This window comes from Canis aureus, chromosome 10, assembly GCF_053574225.1.
Source record: "Canis aureus isolate CA01 chromosome 10, VMU_Caureus_v.1.0, whole genome shotgun sequence".
NCBI lineage: Eukaryota > Metazoa > Chordata > Mammalia > Carnivora > Canidae > Canis > Canis aureus.
The window spans coordinates 42,577,518-42,603,210 of record NC_135620.1 but is presented as its reverse complement, the minus strand read 5'-3'; the positions used below and the strand labels follow the sequence as shown (position 1 = coordinate 42,603,210).

The window sequence follows — 25,693 nt, the reverse complement described above, 5'->3', positions numbered from 1 at the left end:
CCAAGAGGAGGCAGAGAAGTCAGGCTATGCATACCAATAACCCTCAGAAAAGGGAGAAGTGATGACAGTGAATAACCAGAATGCAGCAAATGTCCATTAAAGCAGTCAAAGCAGGAAAAGGGAAATATTTAACAATACTAACCAGCCAAGTATCTTTTTATTTTTTTAATGATAGTCACAGAGAGAGAGAGAGAGAAGCAGGCTCCATGCACTGGGAGCCCGAAGTGGGATTCGATCCCGGGTCTCCAGGATCGCGCCCTGGGCCAAAGGTAGGCGCCAAACTGCTGCGCCACCCAGGGATCCCCCAGCCAAGTATCTTAATATGAGTTACAGTGATTAGTAATCTTATGCATTATGGGAACAATTCATTTTGTCAAAGTAATAATATGTTGCTGACCACATGTTATCAGACCACTAGATGCCATAAACTTTTTTTTTAATAAATTTATTTTTCATTGGTGTTCAATTTACCAACATACAGAATAACACCCAGTGCTCATCCCATCAAGTGCCCCCCTCAGTGCCTGTCACCCATTCACCCCCTCCCTCCTCCCCTTCCACCACCCCTAGTTCGTTTCCCAGAGTTAGGAGTCTTTATGTTCTGCCTCCCTTTCTGATATTTCCCACACATTTCTTCTCCCTTCCCTTACATTCCCTTTCACTATTATTTATATTCCCCAAATGAATGAGAACATACAATGTTTGTCCTTCTCTGATTGACTTACTTCACTCAGCATAATACCTTCCAGTTCCATCCACGTTGAAGCAAATGGTGGGTATTTGTCGTTTATAATGGCTGAGGAATATTCCATTTTATACATAGACCACAGCTTCTTTATCCATTCATCTTTTGATGGACACCGAGGCTCCTTCCACAGTTTGGCTATTGTGGACATTGCTGCTAGAAACATCGGGGAGCAGGTGTCCCGGCGTTTCATTGCATCTGTATCTTTGGGGTAAATCCCCAACAGTGCAATTGCTGGGTCGTACGTAGGGCAGGTCTATTTTTAACTCTTTGAGGAACCTCCACACAGTTTTCCAGAGTGGCTGCACCAGTTCACATTCCCACCAACAGTGTAAGAGGGTTCCCTTTTCTCCGCATCCTCTCCAACATTTGTGGTTTCCTGCCTTGTTAATGTTCCCCATTCTCACTGGTGTGAGGTGGTATCTCATTGTGGTTTTGATTTGTATTTCCCTGATGGCAAGTGATGCGGAGCATTTTCTCATGTGCTTGTTGGCCATGTCTATGTCTTCCTCTGTGAGATTTCTGTTCATGTCTTTTGCCCATTTCATGATTGGATTGTTTGTTTTTTTGGTGTTGAGTTTAATAAGTTCTTTATAGATCTTGGAAACTAGCCCTTTATCTGATATGTCATTTGCAAATATCTTCTCCCATTCTGTAGGTTATCTTTAGTTTTGTTGGCTGTATCCTTTGCTGTGCAAAAGCTTCTTCTGAAAGAAATTGAGGAAGACACAAAGAGATGGAAAAATATTCCATGTTCATGGATTGGCAAAATTAATATTGTGAAAATGTCAATGTTACCCAGGGCAATTTACATGTTTAATGCAATCCCTATCAATATACCAGGGACTTTCTTCAGAGAGTTAGAACAAATTATTTTAAGATTTGTGTGGAATCAGAAAAGACCCCGAATAGCCAGGGGAATTTTAAAAAAGAAAACCACATCTGGGGGCATCACAATGCCAGATTTCAGGTTGTACTACAAAGCTGTGGTCATCAAGACAGTGTGGTACTGGCACAAAAACAGACACATAGATCAGTGGAACAGAATAGAGAACCCAGAAGTGGACCCTGAACTTTATGGTCAACTAATATTCGATCAAGGAGGAAAGACTATCCATTGGAAGAAAGACAGTCTCTTCAATAAATGGTGCTGGGAAAATTGGACATCCACATGCAGAAGAATGAAACTAGACCAGTCTCTTGCACCATACACAAAGATAAACTCAAAATGGATGAAAGATCTAAATGTGAGACAAGATTCCATCAAAATCCTAGAGGAGAACACAGGCAACACCCTTTTTGAACTCGGCCACAGTAACTTTTTGCAAGATACATCCACGAAGGCAAAAGAAACAAAAGCAAAAATGAACTATTGGGACTTCATCAAGATAGATGCCATAAACTTTTTGATTTCTCTTGCCAACCGAGTAAGAGCTCTGGTCAATACAGGCTCTAAGTAATTGATGTTATGCTGCCATCCTTTGGTCGAATTTAAAATATCTTCCTTACTAATGAACTATTTTGGTATGTTTTTAACACAGAGAGATAGTAAGAATTTTAAGCACAGCATTATATTTTTTAGATTGACAATAATGTTAAATTTGTGGGGGGAGGTGAATATATTAAAATGTATACATTTTAAATAAATTTAAAAGTCACAAAGTCCATTCTAGTCAAAGATAGATTGCCACTGTTTGTTTATTGCATTTTCTTCAAAGGCTTTGTCTTACTCAATGATGCTTTAAGACTTAGCACTTTTTTTTCAGTCATGATACTTTTCCATTGTTTTTCTCTAAAGTATTATAAGCTTGCAGTGGATTCCCTTAATGCTGTCCTTAGGTTTAGACAGAAGGGACCCACACACTAAGCTTTACTATTTCATGGGCTCTGAATGTCATTCATGACCCTCTACAGGCACAGGCATGTGTACAGGCACACAGTCAAGCACATGTACACACACATGCACACACACAACTTTTTTTTTTAAGAACACCCATGCCCATGTCACTTAGGATCTCTAGACTAGAGAAAGAATGCACCAAAAGGAATAGGCCAATTACCTCCAAGGTAAACACAGGGCTGGGAATATTTCATGTTTCTTCCAGCCAAAGTGCAAAGATTTCCTAGTATAGAGACCAGTGAGTAGAATCCTTATGAGGATAGTCCCTTGATAGTGAGATGACATTGTCCTAGACAATGAAGTCTGCTTTACCCATGCTAACGAAGTGTAAAAACAAGCCCCAAAGGAGTAAATTATGTACCTATGTCCTCATAATAACTATGTCTTTATTTTTTTAATTTATTTTTATTGGTGTTCAATTTACCAACATACAGAATAACCCCCAGTGTCCGTCACCCAATCACTCCCACCCCCCGCCCTCCTCCCCTTCTACCACCCCTAGTTCGTTTCCCAGAGTTAGGAGTCTTTATGGTATCCCTATCAAAATACCATGGACTTTCTTCAGAGAGTTAGAACAAATTATTTTAAGATTTGTGTGGAATCAGAAAAGACCCTGAATAGCCATGGGAATTTTAAAAAAGAAAACCACATCTGGGGGCATCACAATGCCAGATTTCAGGTTGTACTACAAAGCTGTGGTCATCAAGACAGTGTGGTACTGGCACAAAAACAGACACATAGATCAGTGGAACAGAATAGAGAACCTAGAAGTGGACCCTGAACTTTATGGTCAACTAATATTCGATAAAGGAGGAAAGACTATCCATTGGAAGAAAGACAGTCTCTTCAATAAATGGTGCTGGGAAAATTGGACATCCACATGCAGAAGAATGAAACTAGACCAGTCTCTTGCACCATACACAAAGATAAACTCAAAATGGATGAAAGATCTAAATGTGAGACAAGATTCCATCAAAATCCTAGAGAAGAACACAGGCAACACCCTTTTTGAACTCGGCCACAGTAACTTTTTGCAAGATACATCCACGAAGGCAAAAGAAACAAAAGCAAAAATGAACTACTGGGACTTCATCAAGATAAGAAGCTTTTGCACAGCAAAGGATACAGTCAACAAAACTAAAAGACAACCTACAGAATGGGAGAAGATATTTGCAAATGACATATCAGATAAAGGGCTAGTTTCCAAGATCTATAAAGAACTTATTAAACTCAACACCAAAGAAACAAACAATCCAATCATGAAACGGGCAAAAGACATGAACAGAAATCTCACAGAGGAAGACATAGACATGGCCAACAAGCACATGAGAAAATGCTCCGCATCACTTGCCATCAGGGAAATACAAATCAAAACCACAATGAGATACCACCTCACACCAGTGAGAATGGGGAACATTAACAAGGCAGGAAACCACAAATGTTGGAGAGGATGCGGAGAAAAGGGAACCCTCTTACACTGTTGGTGGGAATGTGAACTGGTGCAGCCACTCTGGAAAACTGTGTGGAGGTTCCTCAAAGAGTTAAAAATAGATCTGCCCTAGATCCAGCAATTGCACTGTTGGGGATTTACCCCAAAGATACAGATGCAATGAAACTCTGGGACACCTGCACCCCGATGTTTCTAGCAGCAATGTCCACAATAGCCAAACTGTGGAACTAGCCTCGGTGTCCATCGAAAGATGAATGGATAAAGAAGATGTGGTTTATGTATACAATGGAATATTACTCAGCTATTAGAAACGACAAATACCCACCATTTGCTTCAACGTGGATGGAACTGGAGGGTATTATGCTGAGTGAAGCAAGTCAGTCGGAGAAGGACCAACATTATATGTTCTCATTCATCTGGGGAATATAAATAATACTGAAAGGGAATATAAGGGAAGGCAGAACGTAAAGACTCATAACTATGTCTTTAAACAAAGCCCAACCCTATATGAAGGACTTCACAAATCCAGTACCCAGTGGTGAACTTACAGTGTTCTGAATCCAGTCAAAAGCTATCAGGCAAAAAAAAAAAAAAAAAAAAAAAAGCTATCAGGCATGTAAAGAAACAAGAAAATAGGATCCATAAGCAGTAGAAAAGAAAATCAAGAAACAAGCCCTGGAAATAACACAAATGGCAGGATTAGCAGACAAAGAGGTTGGAACACCTATCATAAATACATGTCATAAGCCCAAAAAGAAGAAAAACTGAGCGTGATGAGGGAAGAAATGAAAAATATCAAAAAAGAGCAAAGTGAACTTTTAGAGATGAAAAACATACTACCTATAGTGATAAATATACTAGATGGATTAACATTCAGATAAGATGTTAAAGAAAAATAATATCAAAAAAAAGAAAAATAATATCAGTGAACTCAAAGACATCACCATAGAAACTATTAAAAATAAAGAGGAAAAATATTGAGTGAACCTCCATTGCCTGTATGATCATGGGTCTGATATATCTGTAGTTAGAGTCCCAGGAGATAAAAAATGTTGAAAAAATAAGATCTGAAACATTTCCAAATTTAATTAAAATGATAAAACCACAGACTCAAGAAGCTTGAGAAATTCCTACTAGAAAATACAAAAAGAAAAATCACACAAAGGCACATTATCATCAAATTGCTGAAATATAATGGTAGAGATAAACGCAGTTAGGGAAAAAGAAGACATATGATGCACAGAGAAATAAAATTAAGATGACAGAAGTCTTCTCTTCGGAAACCATGCAAGCCAAAAGACGGGGAAAACATCTTGACAGTATTGAAAGAACTATCTCCAGTTGGAATTCTGTTCTCAGCAATACCATATTTCCCAGCTGAAGACAAAGGATTTTTTTCAGACAAATGAAAACGAAGAGAATTCATTGCCAGCTGACCTGAGATACAAGAATTATTGAAGTTATTCAAGAAGAATAGTTTCTCAAGAAAAGTGATACCAAATAGAGAGTTAGAGCTACCAAAAGGAATGAACAAAACCAGAAAGGGTAACTAGGTGTGGGTAAATATATGATAATGAGTCACTATAGATGAAATATTTCCTCATTTTAAAAATCCTTTTAAAATGTAATTGACGGGCACCTGGATGGCTCGCTTGGTTAAGTGTCTGCCTTCAGCTCAGGTCATGATCCCTGGATCCTGGGATCAAGGCCTACATAGAGCTCCCTGCCCAATGGGATGCCTGCTTCTCCCTTGCCCCTCATCCTGCTCTTACCTCTCTCTCTCTCTCTCTCTCTCTCTCTCCCCCTCTCTCTTTCTCTCAAATGTTAGTGTAAATTTAAAGTCCTACTTGCAGTTTTAAATTTAGTAGTCCATATAGATTTTAATTTTTTCCCTTGAGTGCCCTAGAGGTGCTGCTAAACCTCTGATAAACATTACTCATGAAAGAGTATTCCTTTAAAAAAAATACTCTCAAAAAAGAATTTTAATAAGCTTGACCAAAATATATAGAAAGTGTATTGTGTTGAGTGAAACTTTGTAGGTAATAATGAGAGTAATAGAAAATCATATTGGATGACTAGTCTGTAATTATGTCAAGGAACACATACAATGAAACAAGTTCTAAAAAAAAAGAAACAAGTTCTTTTGGTTACTTTGTCAAACAGCCAACACAATGGGGAAAGGTGGAAGAAATGTCCCATAAACACAGTGAAAGGGAACCAGAAAACCGAATATGTAATCTTGGAGTAATGACAGCATTAGAAAACAAAACCAACAAAGGACAACACCTTCCAGATCAATCTGAGATGCGTGAGAGGCAAACTATTTACTAAAGTTGGGGCTTTACTAATCCTGTACAGAGATACTTGGAATATTTGACCTTCAGTATGATTAACAAGCATTGCTTTGAAATTGTGTTGGTGCTGTTGGCTTCTTCTACTATCTTCTCCCTAGAATTGAAACTGGCTTTCTTCCAACAAAGAGTAAACAGAGAGAGTTTAAAACTCTTGAATAGATTTCAAAAATCATCCATTCAGCAGTGTCTAGCACACAGGAAAAACTTCCTGCTTCCCCAGCAGTCTGTGAATCGTCACCAGTACCAGAAAGGACAAGCACTGGCCATTCTTCATGAGATGCTTCAGCAGATCTTCAACCTCTTCAGGGCAAATATTTCTCTGGAGGGTTGGGAGGAAAGACACATGGAGAATTTCCTCACTGAACTTCATCAACAGCTGGAATACCTAGAAGTGCTGATGAGCCTGGAAGCAGAGCAGAACAGTGGCATCCTGAGAAGTGACAACCCTAGATTACAGATTAAAAGGTACTTCCAAAGGATCCATAATTACCTGGAAAACCAGGAGCACAGCAGCTGTGCCTGGACGATTATTCGAGGAGAAATCAACCGATGTCTGTTCTTTGCATTCCAACTGATAAGAAATCTAAGCAAATAAGGAATGGATTCTTTGAAGAATGTGGACCAAAGCCAACTGCAGGCTTTAAAAGCATAGGGTAGGTGGGGGTGGGGGAGGTGGGAGGACTTTTCCAGACACTCTTATTTCTTTTTGTCATAAATTGGTAGTATTGTTTTGGGGGTTTTATATATATATATATTTTTTTGCATATATATTTGCAAATATATACAAAATTATATACAATTGTATACAATATGTATGAATATGTATCCTTTAAGATTATGCATATTAACTATAATTGTCTTATTGTGTAATGTCACTTTGTATTTTCTATTCATCTTAAGTTTTATGAGCTAAAGTAGATTCATTAATATTTCATAACTGGTTCTTCAAATGGGAATATTTTCATCAAAGTTGACCAGGTAAATAAAACACTCCACCGTAATAATACTTTTCTTAACATAGAACATCCACTCCAATGATTTCTTTGCTAGAAATTGGTAGAAACAATGAGAAGTACTAAGGATAATGTACCTTGCAAGATTTGAAAATATCAATATACATTGAATATTTGTTACAGGTGATGCAATAGAAATAGGGTGAAGGGACATGAACAAACAGATTAGGAGGGAAAACATGCACGAGAAGAGATTCAACCTCATTCATATTAATAAAAAATGCAAATTAACAGTGAATAACATGCCATTTATAACAGGTGAAGGCCCACACTCTTGTGGAGATTTGGGAGAGGGATGCCCTTACAATTTGCCAGAGCACTGAAAATTGGTAGGATTGCTATAGAGGCAATTTGGTGACACTTATTAAAATTACAGTCTTTGCAAACCATGAGAGATTCCTAACTCTGGGAATCAAAAGATTGCAGAAAAGGAGGTGGGTGGGGGGTGGGGTAACTGGGTGACGGGCATTAAGAAGGGCACACGATGAATGAGCACTGGGTATTATACTATATGTTGGCAAATTGAATTTAAATTAAAAATTTTTTAAATTAGTCTTTTATCCATAAACTCTGGGCTTGAAATTTATCTTATAAAAACACTGCACATGTGAGTAATGACTTATGTACAATATTATTCATTGCAGTATCATTTATAATATCAAAAGACAGGAAATCACACAAACTCTTTTATTTTTTTTAAGATTTTATTTATTTATTCATGAGCAACACACAGAGAGAGGCAGAGATATAGGCAGAGGGAGAAGCAGGTTCCCTGCAAGGAGCCCAATGCGGGACTTGATCCCAGGCCCCAGGATCACAACTTGAGCTAAAGGCAGACACTGAACCGCTGAGCCACCCAGGCATCCCCAAAAGCTTTTAATTAGAGATAGTTAAAATATATTCACACACACAAAAAACACACTCAGCTGGAGAAAAGGATGAGGATGCTCTCCCTATATTGAAGAAAAAAAGGTAAAAAAAAAAGGTCAAGATGCAGAATGTATTTGACATTAAAATGTAAAACAAATTTTACATTTGACCTAACTGGTATATGAACAAATAAAAAATATATAAGAAATAAATTACAATGATAACCTTTATTTTGGGGAGGAGAGACTAAGGGAAAAGGACAGGGCAGAGGTGGTTTTACACCATATTTTTACATTTTAATTTTTAGCCATGTGGACATAAGAAATCAAAATGATAAAATGTATCCAACAAGTGACAGCTATTAGAAATATGGGTGAAGGAGGGGCACCTGGGTGGTTCAGATGGTAGTGTCTGCCTTCAGCTCAGGTCATGTTACCCCAGTCCCAGGAGCAGGGCTGCATGGGTCTCCTTACTTGGCAGGGAGTCTGCTTCCCCCCATGCCCCCACCCGGCTCATTTCTCTCTCCCTCTCTCTTGTTCTCTCTCTCTCTCTCCTCCAAATAAATAAGTAAAATCTTGAAAGAAAGAAAGAAAGAAAGAAAGAAAGAAAGAAAGAAAGAAAGAAAGAAAGAGAGAAAGATGCCTGAAGTGCTAAATGAAGATTAGAAGAAACCAGACTGCACCAGCCTTCCCTCGGTAGGGAAGGGAATGCTGGGGTGGGGGTGGGGGGCGGGCAGGAAGAAGGCTGGACAGGAGGGCCCCTATGCTAACCAACCACTCTGTCAGAGTTGCTGGTGATGAAGGGATTCCAGCTCTTTCAGCCAGGAACTCTCAGAAATCCTTGTGGAACAAACATGGGGCCAGAGAAACTGATGTCCCCTGAGGTTTGGTGGCTTTCCCATAGTCACAGTGACTTTTGCCCAATGTAAGAAGCAGAGCCACAGCCCAAAAGTCTCGAGCTAGTTCTACTACTTTACATCATGTTCTGTTTTAGATTCATTGCATAATTCAGGAGAAAATTTATCACTGAATGTGGAAACTTCGAAGAACAAAACATCTCATCCCAGTTTAATTAGTGTTGGTAAATGTATTAGCTGTTGGTCCATACTTTCAAATTTGGCATGGAAGGGAGGAGGATGAGCAGAATAGGCTCAGGGTCAGCTGCCAGAGAGGAAAGGACAGGTAAGCAGAGGCTGGGAAGTCAAGGGAAAATCTTTGTCACATTTCAGCCCAAGTGTTGACCTGTTTAAGGGAAGTGGAGAGAGGAGAGGGATTTACCACACTTGACTGCAAATACAGGTCATTTGCTTCACATGATCGGTAGAATTTTTGTTTTCTTTAAACCAGGAAGTTTTCAGAACAAAATCCTTCATTGAACACATTATTCAATTCCCAAATTAACCTAGCAAACTAATTTCTCTTATTATATTCTTTTCTCAGGCTAGAATAACAAGACTTTAAAGGAGAAGTAACTTGCCCAAAGTAATGTAGCAAGCCATGGAGCCAGCAAATGCCAGAACAAAGATTCTCAACCAAATCTGCTTGACTCAAAATCCTTCTAGACCTCACAAACCTGAACGACACTGTGCGGTATTTCTGCAAAATAATAATGGTAACAAGAATGATAATTTGCTCTGGCTTTCTTTATTCATGTTCACACACTGTCTGCAGCCTTGAATTAAAGAAAGAACATTTTCTCCCCCTGAACATTTCTTTCCTGAGAATTGAGGGGAACAGAATGGAGGAGGTGCGATGTAGAAATTCATAGCCAATAATACGTACTCATATTTAGAAGTTAAATCGATATTTTATATGTTAATGTTTCCCCAAGCATTTAGCTTTATTAAGTTGACCTCCTGCTTGTATAACTGTTTTCACTGCCTAATACAAAATAAAAATTGCTTGATGTTAAATATATATTCCCTCTTAAAACTTTAAAACCAGAGTTCTAAGCTTGGAGCTATTGAGAAAGATAAATACTTTAAAGAGATGTCCTGCTAGTAGTGCATAGGTGGGCTCAGAGTAAAGGTAAAACAATTCGTACTCACAGGCTGGGTCATCTGAGTTATCCTTGTTATGTCTACATGTATTGAGCTAAATAGATTATTAAATCAAAAAGCAGGTTACAAAATAACAAGTATAGTATCATCATATTTTCTATAAATAAAAAGGCACGGGGGTGCCTGGGTGGTGCAGTGAGTTAAGTGTCTGCTTTCGGCTCAGGTCATGATCCCAGGGTCCTGGGATCCAGTCCCATATTGGGCTCCCTGCTTAGCAGAGAGTCTGCTTCTCCCTCTTTCTTGTGCTCTCTTCTCTCTCTCTCAAATAAATAGATAAAATCTTTTTAAAAAATGTATGTAAAATGTTTGAAAAGAAATGCACTAAAATGTTCACAGTGATGCTAATCTGAGTGACAGAATTTTCATTCTCTTTTTAAATTTTAAGTATTTCTTCCATGAATATGAATTCATTTTAAAATCAGGAAAAAATTAAATTATTTTATTTTTGAAATTTAAAAAAAGAACAATAAATATGGCTCCTTGTAGAGATTGTTTTAGGATACTTATCATCTGCAATAAATTAAGCCCCACCTCCAGTATGTATCAGAATCATCTGGAAGGCTTGTTAAAACACAGATGACATGGCTTCACCCCCAATGTTTCTGATCCAAAAAGTCTGTAATGGGGCCTAAGTGTTTGCATTTCTAACAATTTTCTAGGACTCCATATTACAAAGCATGCCTCTATTTCTTGATAGCCTTGGTAGACAGATAAAGGCCTAGTCTCCTTGAGGTTACTGATCTCATATTTTCCCACAATAGAGTCCTAGCTGAGAGATGGCTGGTAAGGATCATTTTTTTCTTTTCTATCACTGCATTTCCACAGCAGCAGAATTGATGGTCTTTCTCCTTCTTAAAGAAGCTGGATATAGAGACTGTAATATCCCAGTACACCCCATGACAGTAATTGCCTTCTCAGAAAAGTGATACAAACTAAATTTTTGTCTGGAAGGGTTTCCATTCCTCATGCCTGTGATTGTGTGAAGTCAAACCTACAACCATAACAATACCTGACTGGGTGAATAATATGATGTGAACCCAAAGGAAATCAAATCTCTGAAAGAGGATTCCAAGGTAAAAGATGGCAAACTGGTTCAGTAATCACTTCCATTGAGAAGTAAAGATGTTTGGTAAATACAGAGATTTGAGGGTCATTCTTGGAATTGCCTTTGGCAGAAATGAGGCATTTAGCCCAAGTTTTCTCCCCTGTATCCAATGATTGGATGTGGGGGATTAAAGGCTCAGACCCCTCACTCCACCTCTCAAGGGTCATTGCAGCTTCAGAGCCTCCTCCACCCTGGTTTTGACGAAAGCCACATTGTGACTGGCCCACAGCTCAGCTTTTCCTCTCTTCCACCTCCTGCCTTCTCTTCTCACATGTGTTGAACCCATAGCCCTCCTTAATAAATTCCTTGCATGGCAATTTTTGTCTCAGAGTCTGCTTTTGCAGCACCTGACTTCTAAAAGCATAACCTACCAACATTCCGTTTGGGGCCATAGAAAACCCAACTCACATATTGCCTTGGCCAGGTATGTATTCCTAATATGGGTTAATATCTTATTCTTGCTATTTATAACTCCTTAAAATTTCTCACTTCACAGAAAACCCTCAGAGTGTGATTTGTCTAAATCTGTTTGCCCCTCCAGAGCACAATTCCTATCACATCGTAAACCCACTGTACTATGATGGATTAATTCTCCTTCAACCAGAGTATGCCCTACTTCAGGGTAGGAAAATGGCTTCTTACCTCCTTGCCTCGTACATTCAAGTACATTCTTGAACACATAAAGGTACAATTTAAATATTGAATGAATAAAGAAATTTAAAATGGAACATAAACAGAAAGAAAATATATATGAATGACATATTGTCATGGTCCACATTATACATGTGAGAAAACACTCTACCCAGGGATGAGGAAGTCTTGGTTATGAAGTTAAATTCTCATTTTTGTTTTTCAGTTTCTCTACTTTTCCAGGATGGACAATTTGGATAAGCTATTTCTTGCAGTAAGAAATAAAGTTATCTTTCTTTCTCTAATGAAAGGCTGGTTTTTATCCCTGTATGGTAAGTGTGCAATAAGACAAGGACATAATATGTAGGGCAGAAGTGTTGGTGGGAGCCTGTTTTTTAACTAATTATTCTGCTTATCTGAGAAAATCCTTTCCTGAACCCACTTTTCATAGGCATTTGGTCCTTGTCTGCTGCTGATGGTTAGTCATGCTTCCAATTGCCAATTAATATACAAACCACTGACACCAACCACAATATTTTCTATTTTTGGTTGAGTTAAAAAAATATAGTAGAAAAATGCAAAACAATACATGTAAATAGTGTATATGGCTCACTTTAATAGTTGTATAAAGTAGAATAGTCCTCCCATTTTTCTGTTCAAACACCACTTGTCTTATGATTGTCCAAAGTGGGTGACTGCTGAATTAGTTTTTCCACCTGCTATTAGTAGAGACTTGATGACTATTTTCCTTTGGTTTTTTGGCTTGTGTGCTTGAAACACTATGGGTAAGCAGAAGATAGCCACCATGCAGTATCTAGAGACAAGAAACCAGAGTCACATTGCAACGATGCAGGTATGTGATCATAACATAAAAATGGTCCCATGGTTTTACCTTCAATGCAAGAATAATCCATCTTCTTAGAAGTATGGAAATCCATACAGCAAGTTTTAATCACTAACAGTAGAGATGTGTACCTCTTGGGAAGGGTGAAGCAAGGTTCAAGCAAAACAAAGAACAGGGTTACTCTTGACCCATAAATCACGTGACTTTTTCTACGTAAGAGATCTAAGTGCATATTGTTGTCATGAAACTTATTCCAAGCTTCAATATAAGCCTTACAATTAATAAGGTATTTCCCTGGGAGAAAACTTAATTATTTCCAAATAACATAAGTTCATGTGGGTTCTTGTCAGATGAACAAAGTGGTTATCACTGTGAATAAAAATACTTTTTATCGAAATTGAATTAATTTGAGAGCATCAAAATTGATTTCTTAGCTGGCATATTATTCAATATAGTGGACTTATTTTAGTAACAGCTCCTAATCTATTGTCACTCCTTGGGAGGAAGGTTTGAGTGGAAGAGAAAGAGGTTCAATGAAACTGGGAAGAAAATAAGTGTATTTCCAGAGCAAATTATGGGATTACATGAGAAATACCTTGAAGGATCTATTTGTGCCCACTGGAGAGAGAGGAAAAAGAGGATACACTCTCTGTGGGTGGCATAGGGTTCAGGAGCTGAAATAAAAATGTCCTCAAAATACCTCTGACTAAGTGGATTTCTACTATGTGTTGAAATTAGAAGGGTAAAGAGAGGTGTTTGGACATTTCAGGTTTCAGCTGTAACCCTATATGGGGAAATAGTCTCAGAAGACACTCAAACAAAGGTCCTGTGCAGAAAGGATATTAGAGATTTCACCAGAAGATTCATCTCTAAGTTTTAGGCAAAAAGTTCCTGGGAGCACTTGGGCCCATACCTAAGGCCTTACACATCAAAACCCACACATGGCACTATACACACATGGGGTAGAGTGCACTGTTCCAGAGGAAAGATTTCTTCCCTAAAGCATCTTAGATTGTTACATGCATCTAATGCCTGACATATTAAAAATAAACAAAACAAAACAAAAAAAAACCCCACTAACTACCCTTCTTTCTCATAGCATTTTTTTTTAAATGGGGACATGACCCTTTTTTTTAATTTTTATTTATTTATGATAGTCACAGAGAGAGAGAGAGAGGCAGAGACACAGGCAGAGGGAGAAGCAGGCTCCATGCACCAGGAGCCCAACGTGGGATTTGATCCCGGGTCTCCAGGATCGCGCCCTGAGCCAAAGGCAGGCGCCAAACCGCTGCGCCACCCAGGGATCCCTCTCATAGCATTTAGATACAGCATTATGAGTTGGGCCAAGAGTGATCCTGGTGTCACCACAATGGATTTATCAGAATTGGCTTTCTACTCCCAAGCTGGGTAATTGGACCTGGTTGTGGACATAACTATTTTTCCTCAGGATAGGTTCTTCTTAGAATGTTTGTTGCGATCTTATATAAATGTGAGCCCACTCTAAGACCCCTGTTAACCCACTCTAAAGTCCCTGACATAAGCCTACACTGGTATGAATCCAAAGGTATCAAATTAGGTATCTTCATTACTTACGAAAAAATGTAAAATATAATACATTATATAAATATGTTTAGACAATTCAGATGATGAGTCAAATCTTGGATATACATTCAATAAACTGTGAAACTCATACCTTGTGAGTGTGAAAAACACGTTTTTCAGTAAATAAATACACCCTTACCTGAATCCCAACTCTGCTCCAGCCCCCTTGCTTCCTCGGCTGGGTTCAGACTCAAGGGTAGGATCTGGGTAAGAAGGACACCTTAAAACTTCTGTACTGAATGAAAATGTTGTTTCTGTTATGCCCAGAAAATAGAAGGAACTTTCCCTCAGAAGCTGTTGGAAGATAGCTAGTCACTGACAAAATACCAAGCCGTTGTAAGGCTTGTACCCTCTCTCTGAAGCACCAGCAGGTTTTCAGCCTTACAATACAGAGGATCTCATGTTGTTTGGGATGACCCCCAGTTGGAGAAACTCCTCACTGGGCTTCATCAGCAGGTGGTCAGCTGGAGATGTATTAGGGGCAGGAGAGGAGAAAGAAGAGGTCCCCCTCCTAAGCAGTGAGACACTAATACTGGAAAATAAGAGGATTTTCCAAGGAATAAGCTCTATGAAAGCAAAAGAATACAGCTGCTGGCTTGGGAGAATGTCAGGGTGAAATCAGGAGGGGCTCTCTTTCCACTAAAAAATTTGCTGAAGGGCAGCCCAGGTAGCTCAGTGGGCAGCCCAGGTGGCTCAGCGGTTTAGCGCTGCCTTCAGCCTAGGGCGTAATCCTAGAGACCTGGGATCGAGCCCCACGTCGGCTCCCTGCATGGAGCCTGCTGCTCCCTCTACCTGTGTCTCCGCCTCCCTCTCTCTCTCTCTGTTTTTCATGAATGAATAAATAAAATCTTTAAAAAATAATAAATAAATAAATAAATAAATTGCTGAAAAGTTAAGGAAATAAGGACAATTGTCCTCTGGTGTCTCTTTGCTAAGAAGTATATTGGAATGCCTGGGTGCTGGTTAAGAAAAAAAAAAGCTTTATCTGTGTTCATTAAGGATGAACATAACATGGTGCTATGTTAATTAACTAGATGCACTAAGGTATGTTGATACCCAAAGTTACTTTATTTCTTCTTGTTGACACACGGAGTAAACCATTCTAGTGACTGATGTTATTCTGTCCCCTAGTGGTTCAAATTGAAAATCCCTGTTTGGTTACATTCCAGGAAAATAGCCTAAGGTAGGATCTTTATGAAATTCTCCCCTTAAAAAGGAAAGTAAGGCAAAAAAGAAAAACAACATGGAAAACTTGATGTATATATGTCATCAAATAATCAGAGAAGAAATATTTTGATCTCATTGTATTTCAGATTTCCATTGTTTGAGCCATTATGTCATTCAAAAGTTTTCAGAACTGCAACATTTCCACTTGATTTTAAGCATTCACAACCAAAGGTGGAGTTCAACAGAGGCTTCTCCATGCGATTTTCTGAACAGAGTACCATCCCTTCAAGCATTAAGAGAGTAAGATTTCTTGAAGGCAGAAAAAAGGGATTATGCTGTGTGTCCAAACATAAATAAAATTGACAAAGTCTTAATAATCTAAGTGCTTTTTATACACTATGTCCTCTGAAGGCACTAGGATCTTTGCTGCTTTAGCTCAATAGTTTTCATCTAGTTCACGCAAACACACACACAGACACACATGCACACACGTATGAATGACACAGAATGGCTTCTGAACCAGCTAACCCAGGTTCTCCCAGGGCTCATATATGTTTCAACCAAGGTCATTTGTTGGTCTTCTACTTAGTCAAATGACACTGATCATAGCCGCCATTCTCCAGCCTGTTCTCGTGACTTGGTGTTCTCCTGTACTAAGCATTGTCTCACTTAGGGTGGATATGGTTTGTAAACACATGTGCTATTTCATGGTGCTTCCTAAACCTCAGCTTGCCTGAACAGATTTCCACCTTTCTTTTGTAGATATGACCGAAGGAATAGTTTAAATAAGAAGCAGCACCAGAGGGATCCCTGGGTGGCACAGCGGTTTAGCGCCTGCCTTTGGCCCAGGGCGCGATCCTGGAGACCCGGGATTGAATCCCACGTCGGGCTCCCGGTGCATGGAGCCTGCTTCTCCCTCTGCCTGTGTCTCTGCCTCTCTCTCTCTCTCTCTCACTCTGTGCCTATCATAAGTAAATAAAAAATTTAAAAAAAAGAAGCAGTACCAGAATAAGATCAATATACATCAGATGTGAGCTCTGAGGTCTATGACTCAAGCTGTGCTGTTTTCTTATGAACAGTCTCCATTTCTAGTTCTTGTCTATAAAAGCATGTCCATGTTCCCAAACTGTTACTGTAAAAATAGGGGCTTCTCATTCTTTGGCTTATTTCAGCTAAAGGCCAGTAAACAGCTTTGGGGGCATATATGAGGAGGTTGGGAGAGGGGGATTATACTTACTATTGACACATCTATATTTTAGTAAGCGGAGAAAGCGTACTCAGAAATGTTCTGTAAGTCAAAATATACCCATCAATAAGAAATTTTCTCTCGGCGTGAATTTTAATTTAAAAAACTCAGTATTGGGATCCCTGGGTGGCGCAGCGGTTTGGCGCCTGCCTTTGGCCCAGGGCGCGATCCTGGATACCCGGGATCGAATCCCACGTCGGGCTCCCGGTGCATGGAGCCTGCTTCTCCCTCTGCCTGTGTCTCTGCCTCTCTCTCTCTCTCTCTGTGACTATCATAAATAAATAAATAAATTAAAAAAAATTTAAAAAAAACCCTCAGTATTGACTCATAATTCACAATCCTTGCAAATTAAGCCACCGGGCTTAAAGTTTACTCCATTCTTTCTGTCATTCCTTCTGCCCACATACTTACACCTTCCTCAAGATAATAATTACACATTTTACTTCAGGTAATATCCTATAGTTTGTATATATCAACACCAACCTGGGTAGGTCACATTATTTTAGTTCAAGGAAAAACACAGACATAGGATTCTTCACCCTTGGTGGCTGGGTCTCCTGCCCAAGGCACAAGTGAGCACACCCAGCATACCCTTGCTCTTTCGGATCCATTCTTCCTACCTCTTAGCCAAAATATGCCCTCCTGTCCAACATAAAAATCCCACTGGCTTGTTTTAGCTCCTTTACAATTCTGCTTTTCTTTTCATGCAATGCATCATCCAGAACACACAGGATAAAGAATCAATCAGACAAATTCAAGGTTTTGTTTAGAGAGAGTCTCTAAGATAAGAAAGAGAGTGAATGAATTTTCCCATTTTAGTAATTTCTGTATATGTTGCTTACCTAATAAGCTTTTTTTCCCTTTTGCACTGTTATGTGCATGTGTTATTTTTATGTGTTGTTACAATGAATGAATGAATGAATGAATGAATGAATACAAATAAATCAACAAGAGTGTCAGTATCTTGGCAGGAGTGGTAGTGATTAAGCACTTCACATGTACTGACATACTTTTGAGGGCCACTACTTGTAGATGCTGAATCCAGGAGATTTTTCTAGTAGACAGCCCATGTTCCCCAGGATTTCAGAGTCTGAAGGGAAGCCTGCCTGTGCTACAGCAACTCTGGTCTGGTATAAGAGAAGCCTCTCAGGTGGCTGTAGCATTCTTGGAGTTGTCATAATAAGCCATCTATTTCTGCCTGTGAGTTCAATCACCACCTTCAAATAGACACAATAACAGGCTTAAAGCTCTCTTAGAACTAGATTATTTTGCTACAGCATTCAGGTCAGGAACCTGAAGATTCTCCCTCATTCCAAGAACTTAATGTGTCTATTGGTCCTGAACGAAAATGCTTCACTGAGATTCTCCCCCAGAATCATTCTGGGAAATACAGGTATTCCTTGTTTCTTGTTTAGGTCTCTCCTGGAAAAAATTCACCTCTCTTGCACTTTGTGTTTGCATGGACTTAGATGCAAAAAAAATTGAACATATGAACACATAACTTTGTTATTCAAAATTGCATGCATTGTAACAAAATAAAGTTCTGCGTTGTAATGAAAACATTGCTCTATAAAATATAAATACCACATGCAAAAGAATATATGTTAAAAATTTTTTAACCTGTCAGAAAATTTATATTTCTCTGCTTTTAAGGTCACCATTGTTGATTCCAGGCTTCAGTTTTCAGTTGGGAGAGCACCTTCTCAAATGCATGACTCCCCGGACTTTGTACAAATCATTTGTCACCGCTTTGTGAGAGCCTACTTCTCTTCCTTTTTTCCCTAATTTTCTTTACAGGTTTCTTATTGAAGAGAAAGCACCTGCTGGTTTACCGCTGTGACAATTTCTTAAACACGGAGATGTTAAGCCACGTTTTTCTTGAAGTAACCCCTTATTTGTCTCCTCCACTTCACAAACATGCTTGCAGAGATAATATTCTATACACAGTATCCCTAATTCTCATTCTTGTGTTTCCTCTTCCACCTACTTCCATCTGGATCCTGTCCCATCAGTTCCTCGCAAGTCACCAGTGGCGTCTGTTTGCAGACACCCTGAGACAGATCATCTGCAGCTGCCCTGCAAGCACCACTCTGGCCTTCTTCCCTGTAGGAGACTCTCTCCCCATGTGTCCTCCCCCCCACCCCGTGTGTCATTCCCACTGTGCTGGCCACTCCCCTCAATGCCCTTGTCAGACTCTCCTGTGCCTGACCTTACAATGTTGAGGGTCTGCAGGAGGAGCACATGTAGGTCCTCGTCTCATTGTGCTCTCTATGTAGAAGTGACGACCTCCACTCCCATGTCTCATTCCCAGATATGCAATAAGGAATCCCAAATTGACACCTTCCTCATGGCATTTTTCTAAATTCCAGAACCACATTCCCAACTGCCAGTAAGACTTCATCATTTATATGTCTCCCAGGCACCTTAGAAAGGACATCTAATATTATTTTTCCTTTCTAGCATTATTTCTAGCTAAAGTTTCTTGTGTCAGGGGCCTGGGTGGCTCAGTCGGTTAGGCATCTGACTCTTGATTTTGGCTCAGGTCACCATCTCAGGATTCTGAGATCTAGCCCCAAATCAGGCTCTGTGCCGGGTGTGGAACCTCTGGAGGTTCCCTCTCTCCCTCTCCTTCTGACCCTACCGACCCCTCCCTCTCTAAAAAAAATAAAAAATAAAAGTAAAGTTTCTTGTGTAAGAACATTATTTTCCTTTGCTTCTCTTTGTAGTTTTAACAGAACTGAAGTAAGATAAACATTAGTACCATTTTTATGTCTCCTTCTGTGTCAGACTAAGTATCAACACAATAGGAACTACATGTGCTTTATTTACCTCTAAGCGTTTTTTTTTCTTTTTAAATAAAGATTTATTTACTTATTTATTTGGGATAGGGAGGGACAGAGGGAGAGGGAGGAATCTCAAGCAGACTCTCTGCTGAGCATGGAGACTGACCTGGGGCTTAATCTCATGACCCTGAGATCATGACCTGAGCTAAAATCAAGAGTTTGATGCTTAACTGAATGAGACACTCAGGCACTTCTTTTTTCATTTTTTTTTAAAGGATTTTATTTGTAAGTAATCTCTACACCCACCATGGGGATTGAACTCACAGTCCTGAGACCAACAGTTGCCTCTCTACTGACAGAGCGGCTAGGCCCCAATTCACCTCTACTTCTTGACTACATTACACATTTTTCATTTAGATGTTCTATTTTGACATATACTCTGAATGGAAGGAATTAGTAAATAAATTTTACTATCTATTCTTCAATAACATTTACAAAACTATTTGGACTTTGGTTTTAGAACAAAGAATTCAAGAAGTTTTCTTTATTTTTTTAAGAAGTTTTCTTTAATAAGTATTTAATATATAAAACAAAAGTGCAAATTTAATAACATGGAAAGGTGAATATGTTTTCTAAATTTTAATGCAGTGTAAAGATGAACAGTTCATTATATATAATTTCTGAATTCTATAAGCATGATAGATGAAACAAGAAATGAATAAGTAAGTAAAAATAAATACAAGAAACAAACCATTAGGGTAGTCATCTCTTAGGGATTGATGGTTCTGAGGCTGGAGTTTTTACATATTCTTGCTTCATACTATTCACAAAATATTTGTTGAGATAAATTCTATAACATCTCTACTAAAGCAGGAATGGGAGCCTCTTGCAGTCCCCGACGTTCGTGCGGGGGAGATACGGCACATCCATCAGCCACAGTCCTGTCACAGGGAGCCCACGTCTCCATCCTTAGTCCTTTATTTTTTTTATTGGATTTCAATTTGCCAACATATAGAATAACACCCAGTGCTCATCCCATCTAGTGCCCCCCTCAATGCCCGTCACCCAGTCACCCCCACCCCCTGCCCACCTCCCCTTCCACTATCCCTTGTTCATTTCCCAGAGTTAGGAGTCTCTCATGTTCTGTCTCCCTGTTATATTTCCCACTCATTTTCTCTCCTTTCCTCTTTATTCCCTTTCACTATTTTTTATATTCCCCAAATGAATGAGACCATATAATGTTTGTCCTTTTCCGATTGACTTATTTCACTCAGCATAATACCCTCCAGTTCCATCCACATTGAAGTAAATGGTGGGTATTTGTCGTTTCTAATGGCTGAGTAATATTCCATTGTATACATAGACCACATCTTCTTTATCCATTCATCTTTCGATGGACACCAAGGCTCCCTCCACAGTTTGGCTATTGTGGACATTGCTGCTAGAAACATCGGGGTGCAGGTGTCCCGGCATTTTACTGCATCTGTATCTTTGGGGTAAATCCCCAGCAGTGCAATTGCTGGGTCGTAGGGCAGGTCTATTTTTAACTCTTTGAGGAACCTCCACACAGTTTTCCAGAGTGGCTGTACCAGTTCACATTCCCACCAACAGTGCAAGAGGGTTCCCTTTTCTCCGCATCCTCTCCAACATTTGTTGTTTCCTGTCTTGTTAATGTTCCCCATTCTCACTGGTGTGAGGTGGTATCTCATTGTGGTTTTGATTTGTATTTCCCTGATGGCAAGTGATGCGGAGCATTTTCTCCTGTGCTTGTTGGCCATGTCTGTGTCTTCCTCTGTGAGATTTCCGTTTATGTCTTTTGCCCATTTCATGATTGGATTGTTTGTTTCTTTGAGTTGAGTTTAATAAGTTCTTTATAGATCTTGGAAACTAGCCCTTTATCTGATATGTCATTTGCAAATATCTTCTCCCATTCTGTAGGTTGTCTTTTAGTTTTGTTGACTGTATCCTTTGCTGTGCAGAGCTTCTTATCTTGATGAAGTCCCAAGAGTTCATTTTTGCTTTTGTTTCTCTTGACTTCATGGATGTCCATCCTTAGTCCTAACCTGTCTTACAAGTTTGCCCCAGAAGACAAGGATCTCCTGCTTTGCGCCCTGCTGCTTCCCTGCCAGGTAGAGACGCAGGTAGAGACGCAGGTCCCAGAAGGGCCTCTTGGGGCCGGGTGGGGCCTGCGCTCCCGCGCCCCCGCCTGCAGCCCCCAGCCCCCAGCCCCCAGGCGCCCAGCGCTGCCAGCTGCGGGTGAGGCCGGAGCGCGGTGCGTCCCGGGGGCGCCTCCAGGGCCCGGGGCGCGGCTGCGGAGGCGGGCGGTCTGCGGGAGCAGCGCGCGCTGGCCCCGGGCGGCCTGGGCCCCGGGGAGCCGGCCGCCCTCCGCCACGTCCCGGGGATCTGCAGGCTTCTCTGTCCTGCGGGCACACGAAAAGGGACAGGGGACAGGCTCCTCGTTTGGCCCAGAGGCACGACGTGCTCCCCGCTGCCGGCGCCTGGCTCCGGGCAGGGCCCCGGGTGGGCGGCAGCAGGGCGGGCAGCAGGGGGCGCGGGGGCCGGCGCGGCGAGGGGCTGCGGGCCTGGCTGAGCGGGGGCGTCCGCGGGGGCCGGGGCCTGGCTCTGGACAGGCAGCCGGAGCAGGGCTTTCAAAGACGGAACACAGACGTTTTCATTTTGTACCCTCTGCTTTTACTTCCCTATTGTGGTTTTCATTTACATTTTCTATTATCTAAGAAGACGTCATCATCGATCCAAAGGAATAGTTTTGCAATAGAAGTTGGTTTTCCCAGTGAACTCCCGAGGCGGCCGTCCGCGTGGATACCCACCCGTTACACGCGAAACATCTCTGTGGTGCAGGTTTGCAAGGACTCGGACACATGCACCTGCGCAAACATCCGTTTTAGTATATGAACATTGGTCTTCTCTGTCTGAGGAACAAACCCTGGCCTTGCTCCTGGACTCAGTTTTCACCCTCCTTTCCTTACACAGGGGGGCAGGCTCCTTCGGCCCTATGGAATTCGTATCTTGGTATCTTGTTAGGTACTGACCAGACCATGTATGATGGTAGTCTTTTAAAACATTTGCCATAGGAAAAGTCCAATAAAGAAAAATAATGATAAACTGATTAAATGCAAAGAATGTTTTATTATATAGCCACCACGTAAAGGTGCAAATAATATTATATGAAAAAATATAAATATTATAAAATTTACATAAATAAATATATAAATACATAAATATACATCAGCATGGTCATCTGTAGCCACTAGTGCTTGTAGAGTTGACATGGATTGCTTAATATTTTTGAAAACTCTTGACAAATTGATTTTGTTCATGTCACTGTTACAGCAGAAATGAGTTTGACACAGCAGAACAGGGTAAGTGTGATATCATTTGTCAGAGGGAATCATTTCCATGTTGAACCTGGTCTCATTCCTTCCTCCTGATTCTTTCTTGCAAGATTGTCGAGGAGAAGAAGGATCTCCCGATTTCTGCTCGGACCATCTCCCAGGCACACGGGCTGTGGTTCCTGTCTTGCAGGTAGAGGGAGATCCTTTGGAAGTAGGTCCTCAGGGTGGAGTCCTCATGCATGAGGGGGGTCTCGGCCAGCCCCGCCTCCTGCAGGGGACAGGCCTCCAGGTCATCCAGCTGCTCAGAGAGCCCCGAGCACAGTTCCTCCAGGAGAGTCATGTTCCAAGGAGCAGAGGACGTGTCCGGGCAGAAGAGGTGGAAGACCTTCTGGGTCATCACGTGGACCACAGAGAGGGCCTGCGCCTCCTGGAGCCGCTGGCCATCAAACAGCTCCTTGGGGAAGGCAAAGTCATTGGTGTAGTGGTCACAAGAGCCGGCGGAGAGTCTCCTCATCTGTCCCAGGAGCGTCAGGACCCTCCAGTTGCGCAGGCCGTGGGTGTCGGGCAGGTGGCAAGCCAGACAGCACAGGGAGTGGCAGCTGAGCAGCAACAGGGCCACCGAGAAGGAGCAGGGCAGGGCCATCGGGGATCCTGCAGGGGCTGTGGGCCTGGCTGCGCTGGGCAAGTGTGGGAACCGCGGCTCCAGCTTCTCTGAGCATCTTCCCTTGTGCGTGGGGCTTAAGTAGGGAATAGAAGAGTTTTCAATTTCTGAACATCTCCCTCACTTTCTACTTCTGCTTTTCCTTTCCTTTATGCACTTTCTACTTGGGTTAGAGCATGGGTTTTTCAACCATTTATTATTTTATTGCCTCTTTTCTTAAGAGTCTTTGATTATTTATGTAATGGAACCTTCCATGAAAACTTAGTAACACAGATATACAGTATATATATTTATGCTGTGTTTATACCCCTGCTTTATACATAAAAAAAGAAAGTATAAATTTTGCTGTTTATTCAACTGGGGTGTAGAATGACTAAAAATTTAACCCTGAAAGTTAAATTTGGGGGTACTGATGCTTCACTGGATAACTAGATTTGATTAGCAACTTCTAATTTTTACTCACCCAATTGAAATATAAAAAGTACATATGCAAATTAACAATTTCTAGAAAGACATAATAATGATGTCAATGTACTTAAATATTTAGAATCACTTCCAATTACTAAAGCAATTGAAAAAGTAATTTCTTTACTTAACATTTGTTTTTAATGTGTTGAATTAATGTGGCTTTGAAGAGAAAATAATTTTTGACTTCCCCTCCTACCAGATTCTCATCAAGTTATTTTCAAAATAATTTTTTCTCTTTAGCCCTAGATAGAATTACTGATATGTGGAATAAAGTTAGCAGAATTCAATCATACCATATAACCTATTTGTATTAAATTTCCAAATCCCACCTCACAAGGAGGCTCAAATATCAGCAATGTCGTCTAGATAGACAATGGCAGCTCACAAGTATGCAAAACACCTCTGCCAGTGTGACTTTCAGATCCAGGAAATGATGGAGAGCAAGTCCTCCAATTCTAGATTATTCTTGTTAGCCCTAGGTTTGTGACTCTCTCTTGCAGACATTTTGTGTATCTTCCACAAATTCCATGCTTCATGAATGATGCCCAGTAAAATCCAATGAGAGACAATAAATACTGAGGACTAAGGTTTTGTTAGACCCCTAAAAGGCTGGGCTTCAGAGTACCACAAACCTTGTAATGCTAAAGATTTGTTCACAACCCTAAAACTACTTGTTACACCTTGGAAGCAATTGTAATGATAATGGGAGAGACTATGAAGATACAGAAGCAGAAAGGATGTGAAACATGTAGCAATCTGCACACTTTTGCTGTGAACATACCTTCTCTTTTTAGAAAGTGTATTTTTGTAAAAGGTCATAAAAGCCACTATGATTGGCTTATTATACTTGCAAAGTCAGTTAATTCCAGAAAAAGAGACTTTTTTTACTCTGGAGGAAAAATCTCCAACCAGCAGACAGATTTATACAAAGAACATAAGCCGCCTTTCCACCCTTGCTCACTGTGTTAGTCCCCTGGAGCCACGAGGGGGCACTCATCCCTTGTAAATATTGTGCAGGGCCACCGAACACCAGTCTCCTGCTTCTGTTTCCTTTTTACTACAGCTACACTTACATTTCTGCACCAGGGACATTCCCTTTGGTCCAAAAATAGTCACCAGGAGAAAGAAGAGAACAATTCTTCTCCTACGAGAGTTTCCAAAAAACCTAGAAATTTCAAACAACTTTTGCTCTTACTTGGTGGCTTTGTAATGGGAAATACCATTGCCAGAGAGAAACCGCAACGGAAAAGGAAGCAGCTGTGTGAATGGGCAGGAGACGCTCTTAAGAAGTAAACAAGGAGAGCAGAACTCACTGGGGGTTTCTACACTGGGTGGGGCGGGGGGAGGGAAACTGTAATTCGGGAGGGAAAGGATGGGGTCTAGGGAAATAGGGAGGAAGGGAGAATGTACTGTATCAGAATGTATAGGGGATATGTACCTATA

General features: G+C 40.5%; 2 protein-coding genes across 8 annotated transcripts in view; one reads left to right on the top strand and one right to left on the bottom strand.

The window, feature by feature from the left end:
* Positions 1–15,454, top strand: part of IFNE (interferon epsilon) — a 65,524-nt gene extending 50,070 nt beyond the window's left edge. For 2 of the 7 annotated variants that reach the window (XR_013387876.1, XR_013387874.1), the window contains exon 2: positions 9,772–15,454. Coding sequence is in view for 3 of the 7 variants with exons in the window: in XM_077912134.1 (XP_077768260.1) it covers positions 6,481–7,044 (564 nt within the window). In the remaining 4 variants the exon portion in view is untranslated. Of the gene's footprint in view, positions 1–4,357; positions 7,103–7,274; positions 9,028–9,771 lie in introns of those variants that run through there. The other 5 variants (XM_077912134.1, XM_077912133.1, XM_077912132.1 and 2 more) reach the window with 5 other exon arrangements.
* A 7,746-nt stretch (positions 15,455–23,200) lies between these two features.
* LOC144321722 (interferon alpha-1/2-like) lies at positions 23,201–23,764 on the bottom strand. The gene has a single exon (XM_077911000.1). It carries the CDS (start codon positions 23,762–23,764, stop codon positions 23,201–23,203), a length of 564 nt encoding a protein of 187 aa, XP_077767126.1.
* Positions 23,765–25,693: the final 1,929 nt, after the last annotated feature.

Coding starts and splice junctions, on each gene's coding strand:
- LOC144321722 (XM_077911000.1), bottom strand. CDS start 23,764: ATGGCCCTGCCCTGCTCCTTCTCGGTGGCCCTGTTGCTGCTCAGCTGC.